The sequence below is a fragment of the Mus pahari genome, chromosome 19, assembly GCF_900095145.1.
Source record: "Mus pahari chromosome 19, PAHARI_EIJ_v1.1, whole genome shotgun sequence".
In the NCBI taxonomy this organism is placed as follows: Eukaryota; Metazoa; Chordata; class Mammalia; order Rodentia; family Muridae; genus Mus; species Mus pahari.
The window spans coordinates 84,751,639-84,779,257 of record NC_034608.1 but is presented as its reverse complement, the minus strand read 5'-3'; the positions used below and the strand labels follow the sequence as shown (position 1 = coordinate 84,779,257).

General features: G+C 52.1%; 1 protein-coding gene across 2 annotated transcripts; it reads left to right on the top strand.

Annotated features, from left to right (window-relative positions):
• Ncan (neurocan) lies at positions 1-27,613 on the top strand. Of its 2 annotated transcripts, none has more exons than XM_029531977.1 (15): positions 1-108; positions 4,233-4,312; positions 5,516-5,914; positions 7,692-7,866; positions 7,968-8,095; positions 8,405-8,698; positions 10,023-10,601; positions 12,089-13,297; positions 16,656-16,772; positions 18,336-18,449; positions 18,806-18,964; positions 20,558-20,640; positions 22,689-22,827; positions 23,245-23,427; positions 24,437-27,613. In XM_029531977.1, the coding sequence occupies exons 2-15, from the start codon at positions 4,240-4,242 to the stop codon at positions 24,565-24,567; spliced, it is 3,783 nt and encodes a 1,260-aa protein (XP_029387837.1). In that variant the 5' UTR covers positions 1-108; positions 4,233-4,239; the 3' UTR covers positions 24,568-27,613. The 2 variants fall into 2 exon arrangements, with proteins under 2 accessions (XP_029387837.1, XP_021075080.1); XM_021219421.2 differs by having other exon boundaries at positions 22,689-22,833.
• Positions 27,614-27,619: the final 6 nt, after the last annotated feature.

Here is a 27,619-nt window from a genome sequence, read left to right as displayed (position 1 = left end):
GCCTAGCGTGCTGAGCGCCTGGGCTCTAGGGCTGAAGAAACACCGGGAGCGGGGCGTCGCGTCCTTTGTGCCCGGAACCGTGGGGATGTGTCCGCGCTAAGGAGCCAGGTGTGGGGGGCCGGAAGGAGGGGGGCAACAGGAAATAGGGCTTGGGGAGGACTGACCAGAATGAAGGGGAAGCCCCTCTCTTCGATGAAAATGGGCAGGGAACGATGGGGGAGGGGAACCAAGTTTGGGGGGGGGTGAGCGCATGAGGGGCGGCCTTAGGGGTGTTGAGAATGTTAGGGAGTCTTGAATGAAAAGACTTTCCCATCCCTGGTAGGGAGGATCCCTGGCTGCATATAGTTCTCTGGATCAAGCAGGAGGTGCTGGGAGCTAGGGTTAGGGGAGGGGTACCCGAGTCTGGAATAAAGACAAGGGCATCCTGCTCATGACCCAGGGAATCTTGAGGCTGGGCACCCCGGTATTTTAGCTGAGACAAGCTGGGAACTTGAAATGGGGACCTCCAATTTACACATGAGTGGAAGGCTGTGGCGGGGAGAGGGTCCCCCAATTTAAGAGTGTGAGTAGCAGTCTCTTCCCTGGGAAGGGAAGTCAGACAGGTCTCTGCCCTCTGACTGCACCCTGAGCTAAGAGGCACCCTGTTTTTCTAACAAATAAGGAGTTGGGGTGCAGTCCCTTTTCCCAGTAAGCATGTTTGCTGTCCTGGCTAATGCTGGGTGTGGGTTCTGTTGTGCCCCAAGATGGATGTTCAGGACCTGGATGGACCCTCTGAGGGGACAGGACCCCCCCCCCCGTGCCTCACATCTCCACATAATCTCAGCTCTCCACCCCAGTGCTTCACCCCCAGTCTACCTGTTTGGTGCATTTTAAAAACTCTTTTTGGATGATCAGGTGGTAGAAGGGAAGGGACCCAGTGCTTGGGTATAGGAGTGACCCCCATGCATACACCACAGTGTGGCTTTGTTCATTCTAAGTGTGTTTAGGATGAAGCCAGGCTGAGGCATTCCAGGATAGGTGATGGCCCAAGTCAGACATGTGGGGACCAGTTAGGAAGGTATGAATTCATACATTGTGCCGTCCCAGACTCTGGCAGTCTCGGTGGTCCCTGGACGTCCCTACAGAGAGACGGAAGGTTTTCACCCCAGGAATTGGGGGTCTTTGTGTGTCAATGAGCTATGAGGAGAGGCATGTCTAGGGTCTCCTGTGACTGATATAACTGCTAACAGTGTCTTTTGTTGCAAAACTATGCTGGGGCCACATTACCAGTGGCCCTGCATCGGTCACCAAGGCCACATGCATCCCAGGGCTGGTGTGGCAGCCTGTGGGAGGAGCCAGACCTGGTGAACGATTCCTTAGGGGCTTCAGTAGAGGGCTCCAGATTGTGGGTGTCTTTGTGTAGAGGTCGAGCAGCCTACCCCGTCAACACAGGCATGGTTCCCTTTGTTAATGTCCCTGGAAGTCTCTGTGTGCCTCTCCTGGGGTGTGTCTTGTGGATAGGGAAAGGGGACTCAGAGCATGGGAGTGCAAGTCTGAGGAGTCACAGTGGGCCCGGAGGCCGGGGTGGAGGTCCTCAGCTTGGCTCTCTTTCTTCTTCAGTGTTCTACACTCATGCACACAAATCCAGTGCGAGTCTCGGGCCAGGGACCCTCAGTGTGTGCAAGTGCGTGTGCATACATGTGTGTGGCTTTCCTTGCCCCCACCCCCACCCCCGGGACCAGAAATCGTTCTGGAGCTGATGTGCCCACATCGCAGGGTGCCGACATAGACAGACATACCCTCGCCCAGACACAGCACCACAGATGCACACCATCACGCATCCAGTGACACTAGATGACAAGTGCCTAACTCCAACTCAGTGGAGAGACAGAGGCAGGGTGGGGGTGTGAATGGAACAGGGGTACAAACACACTGGAGCTTGTGAATGTGTTTCCCCTCTTCCCTGCAGGCCCCTGCTTGCATATACATGAGGCTAATGCATCATTCATGAGGGGGTGGGCCCAAACCTCAGCCTACAAGCTGCCACTTGCCTCTGGTGGCCCAGGAGAGGAAGTATTTTAAGAGAAGAGTGTGCGGGTGTGAGGATGTGTGTGTGTGTGTGTGGGGGGGTGTTTGGGGAGTGAGGAGCAGTCACTGTGCTGGGCTACCTTTGGGTATTTTTAGGGTGTTCCCAAGGCTTTGTGTACAAAGAGCTGTTTTTAAAGGTGATATATCACAAGTCTTAGCTCATTCCTCCCTGATGATTTCAGAGGGTTTGTGCTAAATGAGGTTCATTTTACAGGTGGGGGAACTGAAGCATGGGGCAGCAGGGCCACTGGGCAGAGCTGCATGGTGGGTAATAAAGTGTGACATGGATTCTTTTTTTTTTCCTTTTGAGGGGAGGAGAGAGATACCGTTTCTCTGTGTAGCTCTGGCTGACCTATAGAAATTCTGTAAAACAGGCTGATCTCCAACTCAGAGCTCCACCTGTCTCAGCTTCCCCAGCCCTGGGATTCTTGGGGTATGCCACCGCATCCAGCTGGATTGGTTTTTTTTTTCTTTTTCCTTTTCCTTTCCCTTTCCCTTTTCTTTCCTTTCTTTTCCTATTTTCTCCTCTCTCTCTCTCTCTCTCTCTCTCTCTCTCTCTCTTTGAGGCTAGGTCTCATGTAGTACAGGCAGACTTCAAACTTAAAATGAAGTTCAGGGTAGCTTCAGACCCTTGATCATCCCACCTCCTCCTCCCAAGTGCTAAGATTCGAGGACAGACTTTGGCCACCACATCCAACTGAATTCAATTATGTGGAGAGGGGAGGGGAGGAAGAATGAATGGGAGAACACATTTTCTGGCTTTTATCCTTTCTAAAATGGGGTGATCATAGACACTAGGGTACCCCACACTGGCTTGGGGTTCCCAAAATGAAGAACCGGGGACCTGGATTGGCGTGTTAGAGTCTGTGGCATTTACAAGTTGGTAGCTTGTGCTCTGCTCTGTAACCCAAAGCAAAAAGCGAGCCCTCTCTGGGTCCAGAGGCAGGGTGTGCTCAGAACCCGGCATTACGCCTCGGAGTTCAGCACCAAGGACAGGTCGTCGACCGGCGTAGCCTTAAGTGTTTGTTGAAACCGAGGGCTGAGGGAACGGACCTCTTCAAGGCCTCTAGAGGCCCCACCCATAGGGCTTGCTCTACTTTGATAGGCTAAAGGGCAGGTTTGCAGGTGGCCCTCAGACTCTCTTTCTCCTGACCCCTTTGAACCCCTGTAAGAGGCCTGAGTTGATAGAGGGGCAAATTTTTGTTGAAGAATCCTTGGAATAAATGTATTTCAGGCACCCGAGGTAGACCTTGCTCATAGTAAGTGCTCAGTAACTGCCCCACTGTATGGCAAGTAGGGCATAGCCCCTATGGAGGGGATAGCCCCAGGGCAGAGGAAGCCACATCTGTTGGGAGTACTAGGCTTGGAGTAGGGCCTGGGGACCCACTGCTTCCCTTGGGAGCTCCCAATCTGATAGTGGAAGCTGACTTGAAAAGCAGGACTTCAGACTTGGCAGTGCAAAGTTTAATAACAATATTAGCCACAGCTAAAATGTTCTCCTTCAAGCCAAGTTGCTCAAAGCATTGTGTGTAAGTTCACTCATCCATCCCTTCCAGTCAGCTGTTGTCCTCATCTGACCCATAAGGAAAGAGAGGCAGAGAGAAACTAAGCTACTTGCCTAAAATCACACAGCAAGGAAGAGGCAGAGGCACAGATAGCATAGGACTTGCTGTGCCTGTCAGGTTGGGCTGACGCTGCCTCCAGTGCTCCAGAGCTGAGATGTGGGACCGTGAGAGTGAGTCACCAAACCCAGCATAGACGGCTGTGCAGGACTGCCGTGTGGGCCTTGAAGATGCTCAGTGGGTTCTGGGGTCTGAGGCTAGAACTGGGGGCTCCCACAGGAGTGTGGCAAGGGCTGGGAACAGAACCTAAGGCTGTGAAAACCTGGAAGGTGCTGGGGCCAGAACCCAGGGCCCCTTGTGAGCTGAGCAGGAGCGGCACTGCTAAGCGGCACCCCGGGCTCCCTGCTTGGCTGTGAAGTGAGATGCTTCTCTGGGTGCATATCCTGCTTGGTCCCTGCTTCCCTTCCTCCGTGGCATGTCCCTTCAGCAACATGCTGGTCTTTATGAGTTCTGGCTCTAGTTCTCCCTGGAGCTGTCAGGTACCTCCATGTTGAATGTCTTGGGGTGCCACGATCACCTTCCCTTCCTCTCCTTTGCTTCTAGCTCCAGTATGGGGGCCGGATCCATGTGGGCCTCAGGCCTCCTGCTGCTGTGGCTGCTTCTCCTAGTGGCTGGGGATCAGGGTGAGTGGGGAGTCTTCTCAGTCGACGTCATAGTTGTGGGTCAGTGGGATGGGGTGGAACTTTTCATGCTAGATCCATTTTCTGCTGCTTCTCTAGTTGGGCCTATAATATAAAACAAGAATAGCTGAAGCCAGTCTTTGAACAATCGAAAGAGAACAAGATACCTGAGAGGTTATTTTTAGTTATAACCAGCAGCAGCTGGAGGTTCCCACCTCTCACTGTCTTCTGCTGAACTGATCTGGGGAAAAAAAAAAAAAAAGGTGGGAGACAGAGACAGTAACACGGGGGTTGATTGCTGATGTCTGCCATGGGCAGGACAAGAGAAAGAAGATCTCCTGGAGTCTCCCCAGTGATGGTCAGGAGTCAGACTTTATGAATCCCTTATTGGGTTTCTCTGTGGCTGTAGGCAAGAATATTTGTTCCTCTGATCTTCAGTTTCCCCGGTGTCCTAAAAGAAGACATTTCCACTGCAGATGATTACAGACGTTCAGTGACTTGATTGCCCTCACAGGACATACTGGCAATTGCCTATAATCCCAGCACTTGGGCAGTAGACCAGGAACATTATAAGTGCAAGGTCATCCTTGGCTATAAAGTTGGAGACCCACCTGTGCTACAAAAGACCCTGACTGAAAACAGAAAAAAATAAAAAATAAAACCTCACAAAGTCTGTTTCCAGTGTCTGCAAATACCCCACAATCACTGCTTCCAGTGTCTGCCTCTTGACTTAACTCTTGAGGCTCAGAGAAGGAAAGTGAGTTGCCCAGGATCACACAGCAAACCCATGATGAGACCATAGTTCACCCATATATGAAGCCTTTGGAATTTACTACCATATGAAGGAGAACCATGAATGGTCCCAGGAGCCCCCTTTGCACAATGACATGTGTGGGCAGTCTGGCCTCCCTGGCGTTGATCTCTCTGTAAAGAGGTGTTAATGAAGCTGAGTGTAGTGGCCCAGGCCTTGAATCCCAGCACTGGGGAGGCAGAGGCAGGAGGATCTCTGTGAGTCCGAGGCCAGCCTGGTCTATATATGAGTTTCATCATCTGAGTTCCAGGATAGCCAGGACTACATAGTAAGACACTGTCTCAAAAGGGGAAACAAAGTATTAAGGAAAGAAAAGAAAAAAAAAAACCTCATGAAAGCAAGAAATGTTAGTGCCTGACCCTGCCTCTGATTCAAGTCCTCTCTCTCCACCCCAGACACACAGGACACCACCGCCACGGAAAAGGGGCTTCACATGCTGAAGTCAGGGTCAGGACCCGTCCGTGCTGCCCTGGCAGAGCTAGTGGCCCTGCCCTGTTTCTTTACCCTGCAACCACGGCTAAGCACCCTGCGAGACATTCCTCGGATCAAGTGGACTAAGGTTCAGACTGCATCAGGCCAGCGACAGGATTTGCCTATCTTGGTGGCCAAAGACAACGTGGTGCGTGTGGCCAAGGGCTGGCAGGGACGGGTGTCGTTGCCTGCTTACCCCCGGCACAGAGCCAACGCTACCCTTCTGCTGGGGCCACTACGAGCAAGCGACTCTGGGCTGTATCGCTGCCAAGTGGTAAAGGGTATCGAGGATGAGCAGGACCTGGTAACCCTGGAAGTGACAGGTGAGTTGGTGGCAGGTAATGGGCGTGGCCAGATATGAAAGGGGAGGGACCTAGAATGAAGGGGGAAGGGTTGAGACTGAGAGGAAGGGCCCAAGAATCGGAAAATTCTAAGGAAGAAAGAAAGCTGGAAAAAGAGGATCTGAGGCTGGAGAGGAATGTGCCTAGGGCAGGACAGGAATCAGGGATGAAGCGGGAGAGACCAAAGTTAAAGGGAGAGGAACCGAGGATGGATGGCAGGGGCACCTGTCAAAGATGGTGGGGGAGGGGCTAAGCAAAAGGGGTGGAGCTAAGGTGGAAGGGGAAGGGTTAAGACAAGGGGAAGAGTTACAATGGGAAAGGAGGGACCAAGATGGAAGGAGAGGCACTAAATCAGGACGGAATGGAGTAAGCTTGAGGCCACTGGGGTTCAACTTAGAAGTCGCTCTGTGTAGGGCTCCTCTCAGGTTTTCTGATGCTCTAGATCCAGCCTCAGCCCTTTCTCAGGCTTCTTTTTAGCAGAGAGGCGCCAGCAGCTCTGCAGAACTCAGCTCAGCTGGATGCAACCCCCTTTTAAGACCCTTTACCCTCACTTAATTTACTTAAGACAAAATTATTAGCTGTCCATCAAAATACGAATATGTTCATGTAGTGGTGTACCCACCCTCTACATTCTAGAGTCTGAGGCAGGAGAATCACTAAAAATTCATATATATATATATATTAAATAGCCAGGTGGTAATGGCACACACCTTTAATCCCAGCACTTGGGATGCAGAGGCAGAAGGATCTCTGTGAGTTCAAGGTCAGCCTGGTCTACAGAGAGTTCCATGGCAACCAGGAATAAACAGAGAAATCCTGTCAAGAAACCGGGGCGGAGTTGGGGGGGGGGGAATCTTTTAAGAGCACAAATCTCTTTCAAAGGCTAAAGTGAGCCTATTTTTAAAATGTCGGTTAACACATTCCTTCAGGAGACATGGTGTCAGAATGTGTCTTCCCGGATTTTCTGCTAAATCCCACTGCAGCTTCTGTTCTCCCAACAGTAAAGATCAAGCCGGGTGAGCAGGGGCTGTGGTACTGAACTCAGGAAGCAGCAGCAGTGGAGCTGGGAGTCAGGGGCCAGCCTGGGCTACACATCCAGTCCCTGTCGCAAAACCAGCAAGGAAGTCTGGCACTGGCGGCACTTTAATCCCAGAGGCAGGTCTCTGTGCAGCTTCAGAGCGAGTTCTAGGACAACCAGGGCTACACAGAGAGAGCCTGAAAAACCTCAACCAAGCAAGCAAGACCAGACATGAGATAAGGGCTGTGACGGCAGAAGGAACGAGTTCACAGTCATTCTGCACTACATGTGCGCGCACACACACACAGCACACAGGTACACAAAATTTAAAATGCAGCACACCAGGGCTGGAGAGAGTTGGAGTTGGAAGCCAGCCTCGGCTACATGAGACAATTTTTTTCCTTTCTTTGTGTGTGTGTTTCATTGTTGTTTTTGTTTTGAGAAATCTTTGTTCTGTGTAACCCTGGCTGGCCAGAAACTCACTCTGTAGACCAGGCTGGCCTCGAACTCAGAAATTCGCCTGACTCTGTCTCCCAAGTGCTGGGATTAAAGGCGTGTGCCACCACTGCCTGGGGAGTGTTAGGATTAAAGGCATAAGCCACCACAGCATATGAGACTGTCTTTAGGAAATGTGCTCCAAGAAGATCCTTTCCCTAAGATTCCACAAACACACACACACACACACACACACACACACACACACACACACACACACCTGGCCTCGTGGCTGTTACCCCACAGGCGTCGTGTTCCATTATCGGGCGGCCCGGGACCGCTATGCGCTGACCTTCGCTGAGGCCCAGGAGGCTTGTCGCCTTAGCTCTGCTACCATCGCTGCTCCAAGGCACCTGCAGGCTGCCTTCGAAGATGGCTTTGACAACTGCGACGCAGGCTGGCTCTCAGACCGCACGGTTCGGTGAGGGGGTGCGCGGGAGGCATGGGACTGGGGGGGGGGTCGCTCCTGGAGAAAGAGGCTCCAAGAACACATGGCGATAGCCACACCCCTCGAACTGTTAGGTACCCGATCACTCAGTCGCGTCCTGGTTGCTATGGTGACCGCAGCAGTCTCCCGGGTGTTCGGAGCTATGGGAGACGCGACCCGCAGGAACTCTACGATGTCTACTGCTTTGCCCGCGAGCTAGGGGGTAAGGCAAGGCGGGTCTGGGACTCTGTCGTCACCTGTCCGTGAGTGTAAGGTACTATCCCAGGTCCCGTATTTCCCTAAGCCCTATGAATCTCTCCGAATTCTTAGTGCCCTCCAAAGCTGCACGTGGGACCTCTCCACCTCTCCTTGAGTGTCAGGTGTTCTTCCAGCCCTCAAGTCCTGCTAAGTCCCCTCTGAGAACTCCAAAGTTGGAGCCAGGACTTGGGCCACCCGTCTCCTGAACTTCCTATGCCCAGGTCCGCGTGTCCCTCCTCGCACCCTTCTGACCTCCACCTTTTCCCTCTCCCAGGTGAAGTCTTTTACGTGGGCCCAGCCCGCCGACTGACCCTGGCGGGAGCGCGGGCACAGTGTCAGCGGCAGGGTGCAGCGCTGGCCTCCGTGGGGCAGTTGCACCTGGCCTGGCACGAGGGCCTGGACCAGTGCGACCCGGGCTGGCTGGCAGACGGCAGCGTGCGCTACCCCATCCAGACTCCGCGCCGGCGTTGCGGGGGCCCCGCCCCAGGTGTGCGCACTGTGTACCGCTTCGCCAACCGCACTGGCTTTCCTGCGCCAGGAGCACGCTTCGACGCCTACTGCTTCCGAGGTACATTAGGACGTGTCCCTGCAGATCACGCCCCAGAGCCGTCGTCTTGGCCACTCTTCGTGGGTGTGTGTCATCCAAACAGGTCAACAGTCCAGGGTGTCTGACTAAGTCGTGACCCTAGGAGTGGTCCTTGCCTGACTACACACGGTTTAACCTCTGCAGCTACTCGTGTGTGTGTGTGTGTGTGTGTGTGTGTGTGTGTGTGTGTGTGTTTTCCCTTGCGATCACATCACAGCCCCACTAGAAAGCTTGGTTATGGCTATGCCTCACACTACCCCTGAAAGTGCATGATTAAAGCCACGCCTCCATGGGCGTTTCTCCTTCCACACCACATCCCATAATCTACATTGGGCGGAACAAAGCACAGCCCACTATTGGGTTCCCTGGAGTTAGGAGCCAGTAGGTCCTCTCTGAATCCCATCCCTCGCCAGGATCCTTGTTGGAGGCCATATCTTATGCTTTAAACCCGTAAGCCCCACGGGGATCATTGATGAGCATGGTGGCCATGCTTCTAGACACAGGCAAGTGAAGGCCAACAGCCCTACCAGCATTTATTTACTACTTATGTATGTTTTGCTTGAGATAGGGTCTCACTAGCAAGCACGAAGGCCTGCGTCCCATTCTAATCACCAAATGAAGCCAGGTGTGGGGCTGAACGCCTGGGAGGAGGAGGCAAAAGAAATCAGAAGTGTTTTGGTCATTCTGGACTACGGAGCTCAAAGCCAGCCTGAGCTACATGAGATTCTGTCTTGAAAAGCCATAAACAAAACAATAGATCATTCCTAAGCTGGATGGAAACCATGGGACTAGCCACACCCTCTAGGAGTGAATTCACCCCCTGAGATGGGGCTTTCATTAGATGTGTACCCAGTATTTGGAAGGCTGAGCTGGGAGAATCTCTGAGGGTTCGAGCAAGCCTGGGCTACACATTGAGTTCCAGGTAGCTGACCCTTGGCTGCAGACAGATAGACAGAAGGCAGGTTACTCTGGTGAAGGTTGCATCTTCCCCTATGGGCTCTGCCCTGGGTGGGGCCCGTGTACCTGTTCCCACACCACAGGCCCAGCCTGTGTAGAGATGTAGCAAGAGCTCCACCAGTGAACCAAGCTGCCCTGATGCTCATGTGACTAGCTGACCCTGACCTTGACCTGCACATTCTGGTGCAGCGGGAATGGTTCACTTCCTCTTCTCAGGCTGGGCACCTGTCTGTCTTTCAACCAGAGAGACAGACAGGTGCCCAGATGGCAGCAGGCTAGAATTTGCATAGACATCATGCAGGAATTTCCCAGCATGGATGGGCCTACACCTCTTCTGCTTTTTCTATAGCTCATCACCATACAGCACAACATGGAGATTCTGAGATCCCCTCATCTGGAGATGAGGGGGAGATTGTGTCAGCAGAGGGGCCTCCAGGCCGAGAGCTGAAGCCCAGCTTGGGGGAGCAGGAGGTGATCGCACCTGACTCCCAGGAACCGCTCGTGTCCAGTGGGGAAGACGAACCCCCAGACTTGGCTTGGACACAAGTATCTGAAGAGACCCTTGGCTCTACCCCAGGGGGTCCCACGCTGGCTTCATGGCCCTCTTCGGAAAAGTGGCTGCTTACGGGTGTCTCCGGCCTCAGCGACATGGGAGTAGATATGGAAGCGACAACACCCTCAGGCACACAGGTAGTCCCCAGCCCCACGATGAGGAGGGGCCGCTTTAAAGGGTTGAACGGTCGACACTTCCAGCAGCAGGGCCCAGAAGACCAGCTGCCTGAGGCAGCAGAGCCCAGTGCCCAGTCTCCCACCCTGGGAGTTACTGCCGACCACATGAGGCCTTCTGCAGCCACAGAGGCTTCGGAGAGCGACCAGAGCCACAGTCCTTGGGCCATTCTGACCAACGAAGTGGATGAGCCAGGGGCAGGTAAGTGACCTGAGGAAAAAGGGTGACCACAGCCACATACCTGTCTAGCATAGCAGCTCCTGACCTCACCCATAGTCCTGCCTCCATGTCCCCACTTTATTGTGTGTGCATGAGTGTGTGCCTGTGTGTGAATGCATGTGACTGAATGTAACTCTGTGTGTGCAGGAGTGTGTGCCTGTGTGTGTGAATCCATGTGACTGAGTGCAATGTGTTGTGTCTATGTGTGTGTGAGTGTGTGGGGGTGTGAATGCATGTGACTGTGTGTGTGCCTCTGTGTGAGTGTGTGTGAGTGTGTGACTGAGTGTAACTGTGTGTGAGTGTGTGTGAATGCAAGTGACTGAGTGTGCATGTGTGTGTGCAGAAGTGTGTGTGACTGAGTGTAACTGTGTGTGTGCCTGTGTGACTAAGTGTAACTGTGTGTGTGTGAATGCATGTGACTCAGTGTAACTGTGTGTTCATGTGAGTGTGTGAGTGTGTGGGTGTGTGAATGCATGTGACTGAGTGTGTGTGCCTGTGTGTGTGAGTGTGTGTGACTGAGTATAACTGTGTGTGTGTGAATGCATGTGACTCAGTGTAACTGTGTGTTCGTGAGTGTGTGGGTGTGTGAATGCATGTGACTGAGTGTGTGCCTGTGTGTGTGTGACTGAGTGTAACTGTGTGTGAGTGTGTGTATGTGTGTGTGTGAGTGTGTGACTGAGTGTAACTGTGTGTGAGTGTGTGTATGTGTGTGAATGCATGTGACTGAGTGTAACTGTGTGTGAGTGTGTGTATGTGTGTGTGTGTGCATGTGACTGAGTGTAACTGTGTGTGTGTGATTGTATGTGTGTGTGTGCATGCACACAAGCTCTCAGAGACCAGAGATTGACTTCAAGCGTCTCTTCCTTTACGGCCCTCCATCCTGGTTTTGGAGCCAAGGTCTCTCTAAGCCTGGTGCCCGTTCTGCACCAGGAAACCTCCTGCCTTCTTCATTCCCCTTTCCTCCCTCCCCTTTCCCCTGAACTGGAATTAAAGCCCGGGACTGCTGTGCCCAGAGTTTACGAGAGTGCCGGGGATTCGAACTCAGATCTTCATGTTTCTACAGCAAACACTTTACCCTGACCCATCATCCCAGCCCCTGAGCTTTATGTTTTGAGACAGTCTACCTACCTGAGACTGGTCTAGAACCCATAGCAATCCTCCTGCTTCAGTCTCCCAAGTACTAAAGTGACAGGTGTGTGCTGTCACACTTGGCTTTTATTGTTTGCTGGAGGAGGGTGTTAAGATGTCTTATGTAGCCCAGGCTGGCCTCTAAATTCTTTGTCTCTAAGGATGACTCCAGATTCTCCGGCCTCCTCCTAACTGCATGTGTAACTGGCTTGTTCACCTAGCTAAATGCATTTTTGGAGCCTGTATCTCTATGTAGTACAGACTGGCCTCCCAGATGCGAGGATCATAGGTGTGTGCCACCTGGCCCTGCTAACTAACTGTAGCTTATTTTGATGTCACAGGCTCTCTTGGCAGCAGGAGTCTCCCAGAGTCCCTGATGTGGTCCCCGTCGTTGACCTCACCCAGTGTCCCAAGCACCGACAGTACTCCTAGACCGATGCCAGGGGCGGCCAAGGCACCCAGTGTGAAGTCAGCCATCCCCCACCTGCCCTGGCTGCCCTCAGAGCCCTCTGCTCCCTCCCCCGGGCCCTCAGAGGCCTTAACTGCTGTCTCCCTCCAGGCGTCCCCTGCTGATGGTTCCCCAGACTTCCCCATTGTAGCCATGCTTCGAGCCCCCAAATTGTGGCTTCTGCCCCGCTCTACACTTGTCCCCAATATGACCCCAATCCCACCGTCCCCAGCTTCTCCGCTCCCCTCCTGGGTCCCAGAAGAACAGGCGGTCAGGCCCGTCAGCCTTGGAGCGGAAGACCTTGAAACCCCATTTCAGAGAACCGTGGCTGCCCCAGTTGAAGCCAGCCACAGATCCCCTGATGCAGATTCTATAGAAATTGAGGGGATCAGCTCCAGCCAGGCTACAAAGCACCCCACCTCTGGCCCATGGGCTTCTTTGTACTCTAGTAATGTGACGATGAATCCTGTCCCTTCTGATGCTGGCATCCTAGGGACTGAGTCTGGGGTCTTGGATTTACCAGGGAGTCCCACATCAGGCGGACAGGCCACTGTGGACAAGGTGCTGGCCACCTGGCTACCACTGCCTGGCCAAGGACTGGACCCTGGCTCCCAGTCCACACCCATGGAAGCCCATGAGGTCCCCACGAGCGTGGAACCTACAGTGGCTTTGGAGGAAGGTGCCACCGAGGGCCCTATGGAGGCCACCAGGGAGGTGGTCCCCAGCACTGCTGATGCCACTTGGGGGTCTGAACCCAAAAGTTCCATTTCTAGCACCCACATGGCTGTGACCGTGGCTGGGGCCCAGGGCATGCCCACACTGACCTTTACAAGCTCTGAAGGCCACCCAGAGCCAGAGGGCCAGATGGTGGCCCAGGAATCACTGGGGCCTCTCAACAGTCTGCCTTCACATCCTTGGTCATCCCTGGTGGCCCCTATGGATGAAGTGGCCTCAGTTTCCTCAGGGGAACCCACAGGACTGTGGGACACACCCAGCACTCTGATACCTGTATCCTTGGGCTTGGATGAATCAGACCTGAATGTTGTGGCTGAGAGTCCAAGCTTAGAGGGCTTCTGGGAAGAGGTGGCCAGCGGGCAGGAAGGTAAGTTCTGGATTCTCCGTCTGTCCTAGTGTGACCGGGACCTGGGGACTGGAGACTAGGGGTTCCTGGAGCAGAGGAAATGTCCTGGGAGGACTGGAATTTTCTAACAAACGGTGATGCTAGGGGTCAGAGGTCAGGAAGCAGGTTACGTCGAACCTTTCTGTGTTGTGTTGCGCTGTTACTGCTTGGACAAGATTTCTCTGTGTAGCCCTGGCTGTTCTGGAACTCGCTCTGTAGACCATGGTGGCCTCCAGCTCACAGAGGTGTCCACCTGTGGCACACAGCACTTTGCTTGGCTAACAGTGGGAACATTTAACATCTAAAGCATATGGTCATTGATTAAAACATGGGCCCATGAGGCCGGGATTGGATTTGGAAAGCTGTTTTCAAATGCCCAGATTACTTTGAAAGGTACAGGGCAGTGTGATGCAGGGGGCTGGCCTTGAATGATTTTCATGTCTCGAGAAGACAGCTGGATCTGGTTGCATCCCAGGCAGCGAAAGAGGAGCGGTCTCTAGGACAGACAGGGACCACAGCTGGATTGACCCAGTCGTGGATATGGCAGGGACAGGAACCATGGAGGCAAGAGCTGGCTCAGTGACCAACAATACTGTAACCCAGGTTGGCCTTAAGGTGGTGGCAATCCTCCTGCCTCAGTCTTGTGAATGGTGAAATAGTAGGTGTCTGCCATCATCCCCAGTCTATTTCTGTGAAGAGACGCCACGACCAAGGCAGCTACTAAAGCATGGAATTGGGGCTGGCTTACAGTTTCAGAATAAAGTTCAGTGCATGAAGTCACCATGGCAGCACGCATGGGCCTGGAGAGAAGAGAACTGGGCCTAGTGTGGGCTTTTTAAAACCCCAAAACCTATCTCCAGGGACACACTACCTCTAACAAGGCCACGCCTCCTAACCTTTCTATTCTGTTCAAAGGGCTCCACAGCCCTTCTGACTAACATTCAAATATATGAACCCATGGATCATTCTCGTTCAGGCCGACACCTGGCTTGTTTGATAAAATTCATTCATTTTTTTTATGTGCATGCAGATGTGTGTGTATATGTGTTGGTACACATATGAACACATACATGCATGTACAGTCCATGGGGACCTGTCTTCAGGCACTGGCCACCTTTATTTGATGTGTGTGTGCATGCACATACGTATGTGCCTGCTGTAACACTCTTGTGACGATCAGGCAGTGCCTTTGGGGGCAGGGTTTTCTCCTTCCACTGTGTGGGCTCCAGGAAGCAAGCTTGGGTCGTCAGGCTTGGCATCAGCACCTTCATCTGCTCACCCATCCTGCCAGCTCTCCATCTTGTGTTTTGGAGACGGTCTCTCTCTCAGTCAGCCCCCAGGAACCCTGTCTCCACTCCCCAGAGCTAGGATTAGAGGCACATCTTATGAAGGTTTTGCCTGCAGGTATGTGCACTGCATGTGTGCCTGGTGCCCATGGAGATTCCTTAGAACCAGAACCAGGATGGACTAGTGGTTGTGGACTGCCAAGTGGATACTGGGAATCAAACCTCTAAACAATGTTTTTTGTTTGTTTGTTTGTTTGTTTGTTTTTTCGAGACAGGGTTTCTAGCCCCGGTTGTCTTGGAACTCACTTTGTAGACCAGACTGGCCTCGAACTCAGAAATTCGCCTGTCTCTGCCTCCCAAGTGCTTGGGATTAAAGGCGTATGCCACTACCACCCGGCTAAACAATGTTCTTAACTGCTGAACTTTTCATTCCTTCCCCCACCCCACCTTTGAGATAGGATCTCACTATGTAGTCCTGGCTGGTCTGGAACTTGCTATGTAGCTCATCAGGCTGACTTCTGATTCACACAGAAATCCATGTGCCTGTGCCTCCAGAGTGCCTGGATTTAAAAAAAAAAAAAAAAAAAAAAAAAATGTGCCACCCATCGTACTTGGCTACACCCAACTATTTTGAAGTGGGTGTAAGGGCTTGTTCGGAGGTCTGAGCTATCTCCGAAGCTTTCCCTCTTTTTCGGAGACAGAGCCTCGCTCTGTAGCCCAGGCTGGCCTAGAGATCTTGCCAACCCCACGACCAGCCAGCTTGGCTTAACTTTATAACGTCTCATGGGACAAGTCCTTATATGGTTCTTGATTATGTGTGGGGAAACTGAGGCAAGGGGACATCTGAGCACTCAATATGTTCATGCAGTTGTGGCTGGAACTGGACTGAGAACAGAAAAACAGACAAAAACTAGAGCGTGTGAGTTGGGCTTGGCGCACGCCTGGCACCCCAGCACTGGGGGGGTAACGGCAGAGGGCCAGATTTCAAAGTTGTCTCAGCTAAGGAGTGAGTTCAAGGACAGTGTGGATTACTACATGAGACTGCCGAAAGGAGGGAATCGGGAAAGAGGGAGGCAGGGAGGAGGAAATGAAAAGAGGAAGAATGGAAGAGAGAGGGACGGAAGAGGAGCCTATGTCTCGGGCTTCAAAGATGCGGAGTGCCCCTGACAGCAGCTTGTGCTGTCCCTGAAAGTTAATTGGAGGATCTGCAGTCAGAAGTCTGGGGGTAGGGGTGACCCTGACCCTGGGAGGCAGAGGTGGCTGTGATGGGAAGGGTATGGAAACACCCACAGCACAAATGCTAATGAAGTCGGAATGCACCAGGTCATCTGAGTCAGCATCAGCTGTAGACAGATATTGTGGGGGGACACCTGGTGGCTGTCAAGTGTTGCACATCATCCTCTGCCCCAGACATGCTAGCACAGGGCTGGGGCTTCAGCAAGCACATCACACAGACAAGAGCCCGCTGTCTCCCAGTGTCACTGCCCCGGGGACCCATGTCAGCCACTGTAGGACAGACAGCCAGCTACCCCCAACTGTTCAGTTAGTAATGATTTCTTGCCTTGAAAGCTGATATTCTACAGCAACACTCACTGAGTGTTCAGACTGACGTGGCTCATAGGACTGTATCCATCATCTCCTTTTAATTAATTTAGTCATGAATAGGGTGAATGGCTACCATATGGAATGTCGCTACTCTCAGGCAAGATGGAGACGGAAGGCATTAAGTACAAGAAGGAACCTGGCAGGGCTGGTGAGAGGACTTAGTGGGTGAAAGTGCTTGCTGCTAAGCCTGAGGGCGTGAGTTCAAGCCACAAGACCCACATGGTGAAAGAGAGAATTAACTTTTACAGCTTGTCTTCTGGTCCCTGGGTGAACCAATCTAGTATGGCCTGGGAGAGGACTTTGCCCTGAGCAGGATGTCCCACAGATAGCGTGGTGACATTCACTGGGGAGGCAACAGAGGGGACTCCACAGACAAGGACCACATTCTGGATTCTATGAAAGATGACATGGTGTCGAGTCCGTTCTCACACTGTCTGTCCATCCCACAGACCCCACAGATCCCTGCGAGAACAACCCCTGCCTGCATGGGGGCACCTGCCACACCAACGGTACCATGTATGGCTGTAGTTGTGACCAGGGCTATGCTGGGGAGAATTGTGAAATTGGTGAGTGTCCCAGCCCAGAGCACTGTCCTGTCCCTGGGAGTCCAGGTGACACAACTGAAATTATCTGAGTTCAAACTAGATAGCTGAGCTGCTCAGGAGAGCCATTCCCCACCATGAATACTAGGTGTTGCAGGGAGGACAAGGAAAGGGTCAAATGCTCTTCAGCAAGCGAAGGGCCGTGGGGAGACTACCCTCATCCAGGTGCACAGCCATGTGGGTACCACTTACATTGTTAAATATGAGATTACATTAAATGTAAATGGCATAAAATAAAAATAAATACATCTAATTTGGGCTCAGCTAATTCCAGTTGCGTGAGAGCCAATGCCTTCTGGCCTCTGTAGGCAATGCACACAGATGATGGCACAAACATACATGCAAGCAAAACATATCCAACTATGTCTGCTGGAAAGTGAATCTGGGTCCTCTGGATCTTAACCTCTGTACCATCTCTCCAGCCCCTATGGTGTAATTTCTTGATCACTGTGCATCCTTGTCTTGATTTCACAACCATGCTAGGAGTTATAGAGTCATAGCTGAAATTGAAATGCAGGCAGGGCACAGCAGCGCGTGCCTTAAACCCCAGTGCTCAGGAGGCAGAGGCTTGTGGGTCTCTATGAGTTTGAGGCTAGCCTGGTCTACATAGCATGTTCCAGGACAGCCAGGGCTACATATAAAGAGATCCTTTCTCCAAAACAAAATACACTCACACAATATAAATAAATATTTTTTTAAAATACTGTATTTTAAAAATCCAAATAGGGCTGGTGAGATGGCTCAGTGGGTAAGAGCACCCGATTGCTCTTCTGAAGGTCCGGAGTTCAAATCCCAGCAACCACATGGTGGCTCATAACCATCCGTAACAAGATCTGACTCCCTCTTCTGGAGTGTCTGAGGACAGCTACAGTGTACTTACATATAATAAATAAATAAATCTTTAAAAAAAAAATCCAAATAAATGACAGCTGAGTAACAACACCCAAGATTGACTTTTGGCGTCCCACAGATGCACCATGTACACACACACACACTCATACACATACACTTAGCACACTCACATACATACTCACACATATGCATACACTCTCACATACACACTCACACATACACACACTCATACACACATTCACACACACCCATACAGACATACACATATGCATACACACACTCACACACACTCATACACAATCACTCTTACACATACTCATACACTCACATACACACACATATGCATACACACAAATACACACCCACACACAATCACACATACACACACACTCATACGGGGGGATTGTTTTAGGGGGCAAAGCATCTGGTTCTGTTTACAGATACTGCCAGTGAGGCCCTTGTGAGTAATGACTTTTGGGCTGCTGTACCCCAAGTGCCTGAGTCCCACTCTCCTACCCCATGGCACTTGCTGTCACTTCACTCATGTTCACCAGTGTCACAGCTGCAGAGCAATCCCTGTGGATATCCAGGGGATGGTTAGAAGGACCTGGACCCTGTGGGTTGAGAAATGAGTAGAGGCTGACCCCTGACCTCTATCCATTGCACGCCTCCCAGACATTGATGACTGTTTGTGCAGCCCTTGCGAGAATGGGGGCACCTGCATCGACGAGGTGAATGGTTTCGTCTGCCTCTGCCTCCCCAGCTACGGGGGCAGCCTGTGTGAGAAGGGTGAGTCTCTGCCTAGCACACATTTAAGTCTTGCCTGAGTCTGGTTGAGTTTTTATTTTATATACTTAAATTACGGCACATAGCGGGTGGGGTGGGGAGCATGCGCACACCATGGCAGGCGTGTGGAGGGTGGGAAGGATGTTTAGGGCTCAGCTCTTTCCTTTCAGCATGTCTAGTCAGCGCCTCAGACTTGGTGGCAGTCACCCTGACCTCCTGAGCTGTCTCGCTGGTCCTATTTTAAGATTTTTAAATTAATTAATTTATTTTATGTGTATGGGTGTTGTGGCCACATGTCTGTCTGGGTGCCATGCGTGCTGTGGTACCCAGTCCCCTCATGATCTTGTGCTGCCTCCCAGACACAGAAGGCTGCGACCGTGGCTGGCACAAATTCCAGGGACACTGCTACCGCTACTTTGCCCATCGCCGGGCCTGGGAGGATGCAGAGAGGGACTGCAGACGCCGAGCCGGTCACCTGACAAGCGTCCATTCGCCAGAAGAGCACAAGTTCATTAACAGTAAGGACCGGGTACTGGGCTGGGGTTGGCACTTGTCCTGTGACCAGTGCACATGTTATCTTCCTAGCTCTTCGTTGGGGCTGTGACTGACAGGTAAGGCGAGTGTGTCACCAGGAAGTGACACTCATGGCGGCCAAGGGGCTTGACCATCAAGCCGATGGCCATCAAACTTGACTGTCGAAGTGGATAATATGTGACCTGACCTGTGCATAGTTTGCATTTCATTGTATTATTCCTTGGGTTTCTTTTTTGTTTTTTGTTTTTTTTTTTTTGGGGGGGGGGAGGTTCGAGACAGGGTTTCTGGGTTTCTCTGTGTAGCCCTGGCTGTCCTGGAACTCACTCTGTAGACCAGGCTGGCCTCGAACTCAGAAATCCGCCTGCCTCTGCCTCCCGAGTGCTGGGATTAAAGGCGTGCGCCACCACGCCCGGCTCCTTGTTATTTTTAACACTCTAGGAATTGACAAATAAAACAGAGTTCAGGGATGGGAGCGGGGGGGGGGTGGATTGGGGGCCTGGGTCCCTGCAGTGACGTGAGTGGGCGGATGGAAGCGGGGCCCTGGGTTCCTGCAGTGATGTGAGTGGGCAGATGGAAGCGGGGTGGGTGGATTGGGGGCCTGGGTCCCTGCAGTGACGTGAGTGGGCGGATGGAAGCGGGGCCCTGGGTCGGCAGATGGAAGTGGGGACTCTGGGTCCCTGCAGTGATGTGAGTGGGTGGATGGATGCGGGGCCCTGGGTCCCTGCAGTGACGTGAGTGGACAGATGGAAGTGGGGCCCTGGGTCGGCAGATGGAAGTGGGGACTCTGGGTCCCTGCAGTGATGTGAGTGGGCGAAGGGAAGCTGAGGGCCCTGGGTCTCTGCAGTGACGTGAGTGGGCGGATGGAAGCGGGGCCCTGGGTCTGTGCTTTAGTCATTGTGGGTTTCCTCATGTGACACTGACCCTTGTCCACTGTCTAATTCACTGTGTCCACCCGGCTCACTGTCAGTAGTCTGAACTGGTTTCTGGTTTTTCGATGCTCTGTCCCTCCTGCCTCAGGCAGGGCTGCCCAGGGTGGCCGCGGCCTCCACTCCTGCCTTTCAGAAAGACCTGGCAAGGGCTATGCCCGGTGTCTCCCCAACTGCATTTGTCCTTGCTGGCTGCCGGACTCCCCTTCCCTTACATGTGTAGCCGTGGCTGGCCAGGGCTCTGGGCCTCCCTCACCTCTGCAAGCCCCATGTTCTACAGCACTCCGCAGCACACTGAACACGTGCGAACTGTGTGGCAGAGGTGGGGCTCTCGGTCCACCCTCCTCCTCCTCCCCACCCCTCCTCTAAGTCTTGTTCACCCCCAGTTCTGCTAATCTTCTCCCATTCTTCCCACCCAACCTCCAACGTCTGGTCCTTCCTCCTCCACCCCCTCACACTCGGGTCTCCTGACTCACAAGCCCGTGCTTACCGCCTATCCTTGTCTTGGTTACCCACCAAGTTCATTTTCCCTGCCAGCTCTGCTCTGTGAGATTCTCATCAGCTGGGGAAAGAGAAGAAGAAACTCCCTGGATGTCATCTCCCCCCCTTCACCCGGGGGCAGTGCACACTCACAGCCCCTTCTCCCAACAGGTTTTGGACACGAGAATTCCTGGATCGGCCTGAATGACCGGACAGTAGAGAGGGACTTCCAGTGGACAGACAACACGGGACTGGTGAGTGGTGGGTGCTTCTTCTCAGGCTGCTGAGCCCCGTGGCCCTGCCCACTGGCCTCAGTTTACCTTCCTATGAAGCAGTCACTCGCTGGTGGGCATCATAAATCCTCAGAATCTCTGGGGAGTGGCTTGGAAGACAAGACCCACCTAGAGCCCCGAGTGAGGGGCTGGAGATGTAGCTCAGGGGTGGAGCCCCTACCTAGAAGCCCCAGTGTGGCCACGGGGGCATGGCTTAGCCTGGGTTCCATCCAAACACTGTAAAATATGAAGATATACATATCACTGTGGTTACTGTAGTACTTGCCAGACATCCTAGTTCCTGAGGGCCCAGACAGGATCATCTGAGCTTTAGCCTGGGCTGCAGAGTGACTCGTAGACCAGTCATTGTTACATCCTGAGAGCCTGTCTCAGAGAGCATCAGTAAGCTAAGCAGCAGGTTAAAGTCAGTAGAAGGTCAGACTCCATGAGAGGAAGCCTGCTGGGGAGCTGAGGGGTGGGGCGGGGCCATGAGGAGGCCTTGAAGTGGGGGTGGGCCTGTGGGTGAGCTGGCGCTATAGGGGGCCGTTGGGGAGTGGGCAGCATGCTCTGGGTGCTGGGCACTGGGCAGGCAGAATGAGGAATTATTTTTTTCCTGGATTGGTGTAGAATTTTGGTTTGTCGTGATGAAAATTTTCTAGAAATAGATACAGTGGTGATGATTATACAACACTAAGAATGGGAGTGACGCCATGAACCATGGCTTTAAAATTCCTTACATGGGATCCAGTGAGATGGCACAGCAGTTACAGGCTTGCTGCCCAACCTTGTAACCTGGGTTTGATCCCTGGGAACTCACATGGTACAAAAATAGAACAGACTTCCACAGGCATCTCTGACCTCCAAAGGTGTGTGCATGTGTGTCCCTCTTCTGAAATCGTTTTTGAAACAAGGTCTCTCTGTGAAGCCCTGGCTGTCCTGGAACNNACACTGTAGACCAGGCTGGCCTCAAACTCAGAAATCCGCCTGCCTCTGCCTCCCGAGTGATGGGATTTAAAGTGTGCACCGCCATGCATGGCTCAAATGAATACATTTTTTGGGTAACATCTTATTTACTTACTTAATGCATAGGGATATTTTGCCAGATCGTCTGTACACTGTGTACATGCAGTGCCCTCCGAGGTCAGAAGAGGGCACTGGAGACTCTGAATATGGAGTTACCAAAGGTTGTGAGCCGCTATGTGAGTTCTGAGACTTGAACTCAGGTCCACAGAAAGAGCAGCCAGTGCTCAACTACTGAGCTGTCTCTCCTGTTCGGATTTTAAAAACGTGATGTTCAACGGCCAGACTACACGGCTCTCAGACTGTTCCCCCTGCTGCTGGTGAGATCCGGCCTAGCCCACTCTGCCAACAGCACACTTTCCATGTGACATCCTTTCCATGTGGCTCCCTTTCCATGTGACACCCTTTCCATGTGACACCCTTTCCATGTGACTCCCTTTCCATGTGACATCCTTTCCATGTGACACCCTTTCCATGTGACTCCCTTTCCATGTGACATCCTTTCCATGTGACTCCCTTTCCATGTGACATCCTTTCCATGTGACACCCTTTCCATGTGACTCCCTTTCCATGTGACACCCTTTCCATGTGACACCCTTTCCATGTGACACCCTTTCCATTCCCTGTGACACCCTTTCCACGTGACACTGACTTCTTTCCTGCCCAAGTCTTTGCAGGTGTTGCTCCCTGTGCTTGGACGTCTGTCCTGCACCTGGGTCCCCTCTCTTGCACCTGGGTCCCCTCTACTGCTCCCTGTTGCGTCCTCAGGAAAGCCCTTCTTTACTTCCAAGCTGGGGCCGGCATTTCTTCAACAATTTACCTAATCCTGATGTGCATGAGAACCTGGGAAGGGGGCATAAAAGAAGGGGATTCCAGGTCTCATGTTGGAGGGGTCTGCCCACAGGAAACACGCAGCAAGTGCCAAGAACTGGCTTGACAGCCAGGCACCAGAGAGACCCCAACTCACTCTCTCTCTCTCTCTCTCTCTCTCTCTCTCTCTCTCCCCAAAGCAATATGAGAACTGGAGGGAGAAGCAGCCAGATAATTTCTTCGCAGGTGGGGAGGATTGTGTGGTGATGGTAGCACATGAGAGTGGGCGCTGGAATGATGTCCCCTGCAACTACAACCTCCCTTATGTCTGCAAGAAGGGTACAGGTACTTCATACTTATTTCTCTGTTGTCCTTCCAGACTCTTGTAGTTGTTTTCCTGTGACCTGATCATTTCCCAATTAGTGCCTTGAGGTTATTGATTTCTGAGAACTCTTTACATGTGAAGGAAATAATTTGTATGCATTCTGTCCATTTTTCTTTTGTGCTCCAGTTTTTTTCTTGTGCCTTATGTCCTAGGGAGTGGGGTGTGTCCAGAAGATTCTATTTCCACCATAAGGTGCTGCTGGTTTATGTAAAAGGCAAGAAAGAGATAGCTACAGTCATTTGTAGTTCTGAGCTGAGCTGTGCAGAGGGAGAGACCTGATAACATGTGAAGGATTCTCATCCAACAAGATGTGTTACTGGTTTATCCTCACCTTCACCGACTTCCTTAACCAGAGGCTCCTCTGTCCCCAGTGCTGTGTGGTCCCCCTCCTGCAGTGGAGAATGCCTCTCTTGTTGGTGTGCGTAAGGTCAAGTACAATGTCCATGCCACTGTGCGATACCAGTGTGATGAAGGATTCTCCCAGCACCGCGTGACCACTATCCGCTGCCGTAACAACGGAAAGTGGGACCGGCCTCAGATCATGTGCATCAAACGTAAGTGCCATGCCCAATACCCTGTCCCCAGCAGGATCCCAGTCATTTAAAGCTCTTGATTAGAATGTCTATTCCACAATGGTGCAGCATCTGTAACCCAGCAACATGGAGGCTGAGGCAGGAAGATTACAAATTCAAGGTCAGCCTGGGTGTAAGACCCACAGGGAAAAAAAAGCTAAGCTAAGGATGTGGCTCAGTAGGTAGAGTGCTGGTGGCTCAGTGGGTAGCTTGCTTGTCTCAGTAGGTAGAGTGCCGGTGGCTCAGTGGGTAGAGTGCTGGTGGCTCAGTGGGTAGAGCCAGTGTGTCCATTTCCAGCACTGCATAAGCTCAGACTGGTGGCAACACCTATCGTTCCAGCACTCAGAAGGTGGAGGTAGGAGGATCAAGAGTTCAAGGTCATCCTCTGCTAAGTAGTAAATCTGAGGCCAGTCTGGGCTTCAAAAAAGAAAAAAAAAAGTCTTCCTGGTAGTAGAGCCTTATGGATAAGTGACCTATTACCAGCCTACTACATAGGGCTTTTGTTTGTATGCTTGTTTGTTCTAGAGACAGAATCTCACATAACCTTGGCTGGCCTCAGAGTTGGGATGTGTAACCAAGCCTTGCTTACCAAACTCCCCATGCTGGGGTGACAGGTAGACACAAGTTCCCACACCCCACACAGGTACCGACCCTGTTCTCAGCTGCTCTGAGGCTGCTGGAAAGGGGCTACAGACCCCAGGCCAGCCTGGGCTACAAAGTAAGACATACACCATCCAGGGATGTGGCTTTTTTGGTAAAACTAAGTCACATTTTCTGCCCTTGCAGAGTTGGCTTTTGCTTGTTTCGTTTCGTTTCTTTGGGGATATTGAAAGGGGTCTCACTGTGCAGGTCTGGCTTGCCTTGTGCTTCCTGCCTCTGCTTCCCATGGCCATCTTTCTTGCCAAGTGTTTTTCTCTTTGCATCCCTCTGAGGAGGCCAGTGGCATCCAACCAGCCATCTTCACCCCTTCTCATCTCACCCATCCCTGCAGCCAGGCGGTCACATCGGATGCGTAGACACCACCACCATCCACACCGACATCACAAGCTCCACAAGGAGCACAGAAGACACAAGAGACACCCAGCAGAAGACTGGGAGAAAGACGAAGGGGATTTCTGCTAAGGATCCAGACTAATCAAGCACAAGCTCCCACACCTCTCCAGAGCACTTCCTTGGGGACCCAGAACCCAGCAGCCACCAGAGAGGGTGGGGACACTGCAGAGCCCCACATCCCTGACACCCCTGTGGTAGGTCCTCTGTTACCGAGGTCCTCCTGGTTGGGGTGGCTGGGCCTGAGAGGCCACGCTGGTCTGCCTGAGCCTCTAGGGTCACTTCCCAGACATCAAAGGGGGTCGCGGAGTCTGCATCCACGAGGGGCCACAGTATGTCTGTGTGTGCTGGGGAGTGGCTTTCGCACCAGAGATTCAGGCTTAGTAAACAGTGGACCATCCTGAATCTATGATGAAGCTTTGGCAAAAGTCACTGTATTTGAGTGGAGGACCAGCAGAGCAAACATGATGGCCTATCATCCCCTGGCATCCCCCAAGGGTGGCTTCCACCCCTCTGGTTTTCTTTCTTTTTTTTTTTTTTTTCACTTTTTTCTTCCTCCCTCCCAATTCCAACACCTCCAACCCCTAAACTAGGCTGGCCTTGAACTCACTGTTGTAGAAAGATGTCCTTGAAGTCTCAGTCCTCCTGCCTCTGCGCCACCTGGTTATCTGGTGCTGGACATGGCACCCAGTACTGAGCAGGGCTCTCTCTGCTAACCAGCCCTGGTCTTTGATCTTGGTGCAGACCACTAAATCTAGCGTGAAACCCTTGTGTACTGAATTTTAGTGATGTCTCTTGGAGCCACTGGCCTCCTTGGCTTCCTAGGGGAGGTTACTCGGAACGATGGGGGGGGGGAGAGGGTTGGTGTCTTGCTGACTCCCCAGGTCTGGTGCAATGCTGAGATCTGGTGGCTCTGTTCTGGGTTGGTTTTGTTTTGAGGCAGGGCCTCACTGTGCAGCCCTGGCTGGCCTGGAACTTGCCACATAGACCAGGCTAAGCTGGAACTCAGCAATCTGTCTGCGTAGCCTTCTTCGGTTTTATTGACTTAGGATCTCCAGAGCCCAGGCTGGGTTTTAGGCCACAGCAGTCATCCTTTCTCAACCACCTCAAGGTAACAGGTGTACGCCAACGTGTGTGGCAGTTTCATGGCTTTGTGATGACAAGTCTCCCACACCCATGCGTACAGAAGTGACATCAGTAGAGTACAATGTGCTGGATGCTGCTGTACCCTCCCCCTCCATCTCTCAGGGAGACAGACAACCTTCTGCCTGGACCAAGATGGTGCCGTGTTTTCTAACCCAGAGCCTGTCTTTATTAAACCCTTTCAGCAGACCTCAATAAATCTCCTGCCTCAGATTCCACCCCTGCCCCACCCACTTCTGTCTCCACATCCTGCCTGACAGACTTTATGCTTACAGTGTTCATGGTCCTACGGTAGAAAGAAGAGCGCTCTTAGAATCAACACACACATGCACACACACTAACACACCTTCTCGCCTGGTTTTACATTTTTCAAAATGTGAAAGAATCCGCTTTGCAGTCCCTCTTCCCACTTGCACTCAGAAAAGACTTCCCAAGCCAGGGACAGGGTCCCTCACAGAGGGATTTGTCTATGGAGCCCATGCAGTGTGGGTAGAATCTGTGAATTTGTGTCAAAGCCACAGTGGAGCCTGAGCTTAGCCCTGTGGGTAAAGATGCTGCATAAGCCTGAAGAGGTCAGTTTAACCCCTGGGACCCATGTTGTAAAAGTGGAAAGCCTGGTAGGGTGTGAATCCTGGTGCCAGCATCCCTGTGCTGAGACCACAGGAAGCTCGTGAGCCAGCTCGCCTGGAGGATCACAGCAAACCCTTAAAGGTTAGCATTTGACCTCCACTGCACACTACAATGTGGGTAATTCTCCAACACACACACACAACCACCACCACCCCCACACACACACACTGCACAAGCACAAAATAAATGAGTAAAAAATTTCAAAAACTGTAGGTGAGGGCAGGGCGGGGCGGGATGAGTGCACAGGTTCTGTGCCCAGCGCTTCCCAAGTGTTTACTGAGCCTGCATCCCTCACAGGAGGTAATGAAAGCCAGGGGCAGTTACTGCCTAGAAGCCATGTAGAGCCTCGTGAGATGCCCTTGAATCCTCTCAGCAGCCCACGTGACCCTTAGTCTCCCATTTCACACAAGATGGTAAGAAAGGCAAAGTTACAAAGTTACAGCCTACGCTGGAGGGACTAGAGCAAGAATTCCCTTCTGTGCATTATAATTACTGTAAGGCTTGGTTTGGACAGGGTCTCAGGCTAGCCTTGAATTCACTGGGTAGCTGAGGATAACCTTAAAGTCCTGATTCTTCTGCCTCAGTTTCCCAAGTACTAGAATGACAGGTGTGCACTATGACTGGTGTATACAATGCTAGGGCTAGAACCCAGAGTTTTGTGCATACTAAATAAATGTTCTACACCTGAGCTCCAAGCACTCTGTCAACTGAGCCCCAAGCACTCTGTCAACTGAGCCCCAAGCACTCTTAATTGTGCTTTGAATGCTACCAACTTAGTTCGATTCAAACCCTGGTCTCGATTTGTGCTCCAAATTTTGCTTTATGTTTAAGGGAAGAGATCTAGCTAAACCTCTTAACCTGCTGTCAGAAACACACACACACACACACACACACACACACACACACACACACACACACACACGAGCAGACTTGGGAAATGGTTGAGAAAAGCAAACTGGCCCCTGATCCCTGTGACTGGGGACAAAGCTTCTTGGCACCATTCCCTAATTCAGAAGGAACAACAGCAGTCCCCTGCGGGAGGGATTGAGAGCAAGGCCTGCTGGGGCTCAGAGGTTGTTCCCAGCCCCGAACTGCCTGCTCCATGGAGGGCCATGCTTTAGGCTTTTCTGGACTGGAGCCTCATCTCCAGCTTTCCCCTCCCTGGTGTGTCTGCTTGGGCCAGTATGTGGGAAGAGTGTGTATGTGCGCGAATGGCTGCAGGTTCTGCCGGGTTTTGTTTTGTTTTGTTTTCTGGGAGCTTTGATGTTCCGTGGATCTGTGCTATCTGACACTGTGGATGTTAATGTACTTATTGGACATTTTAATAAAATTTTTTTAACAGTTCGATTTG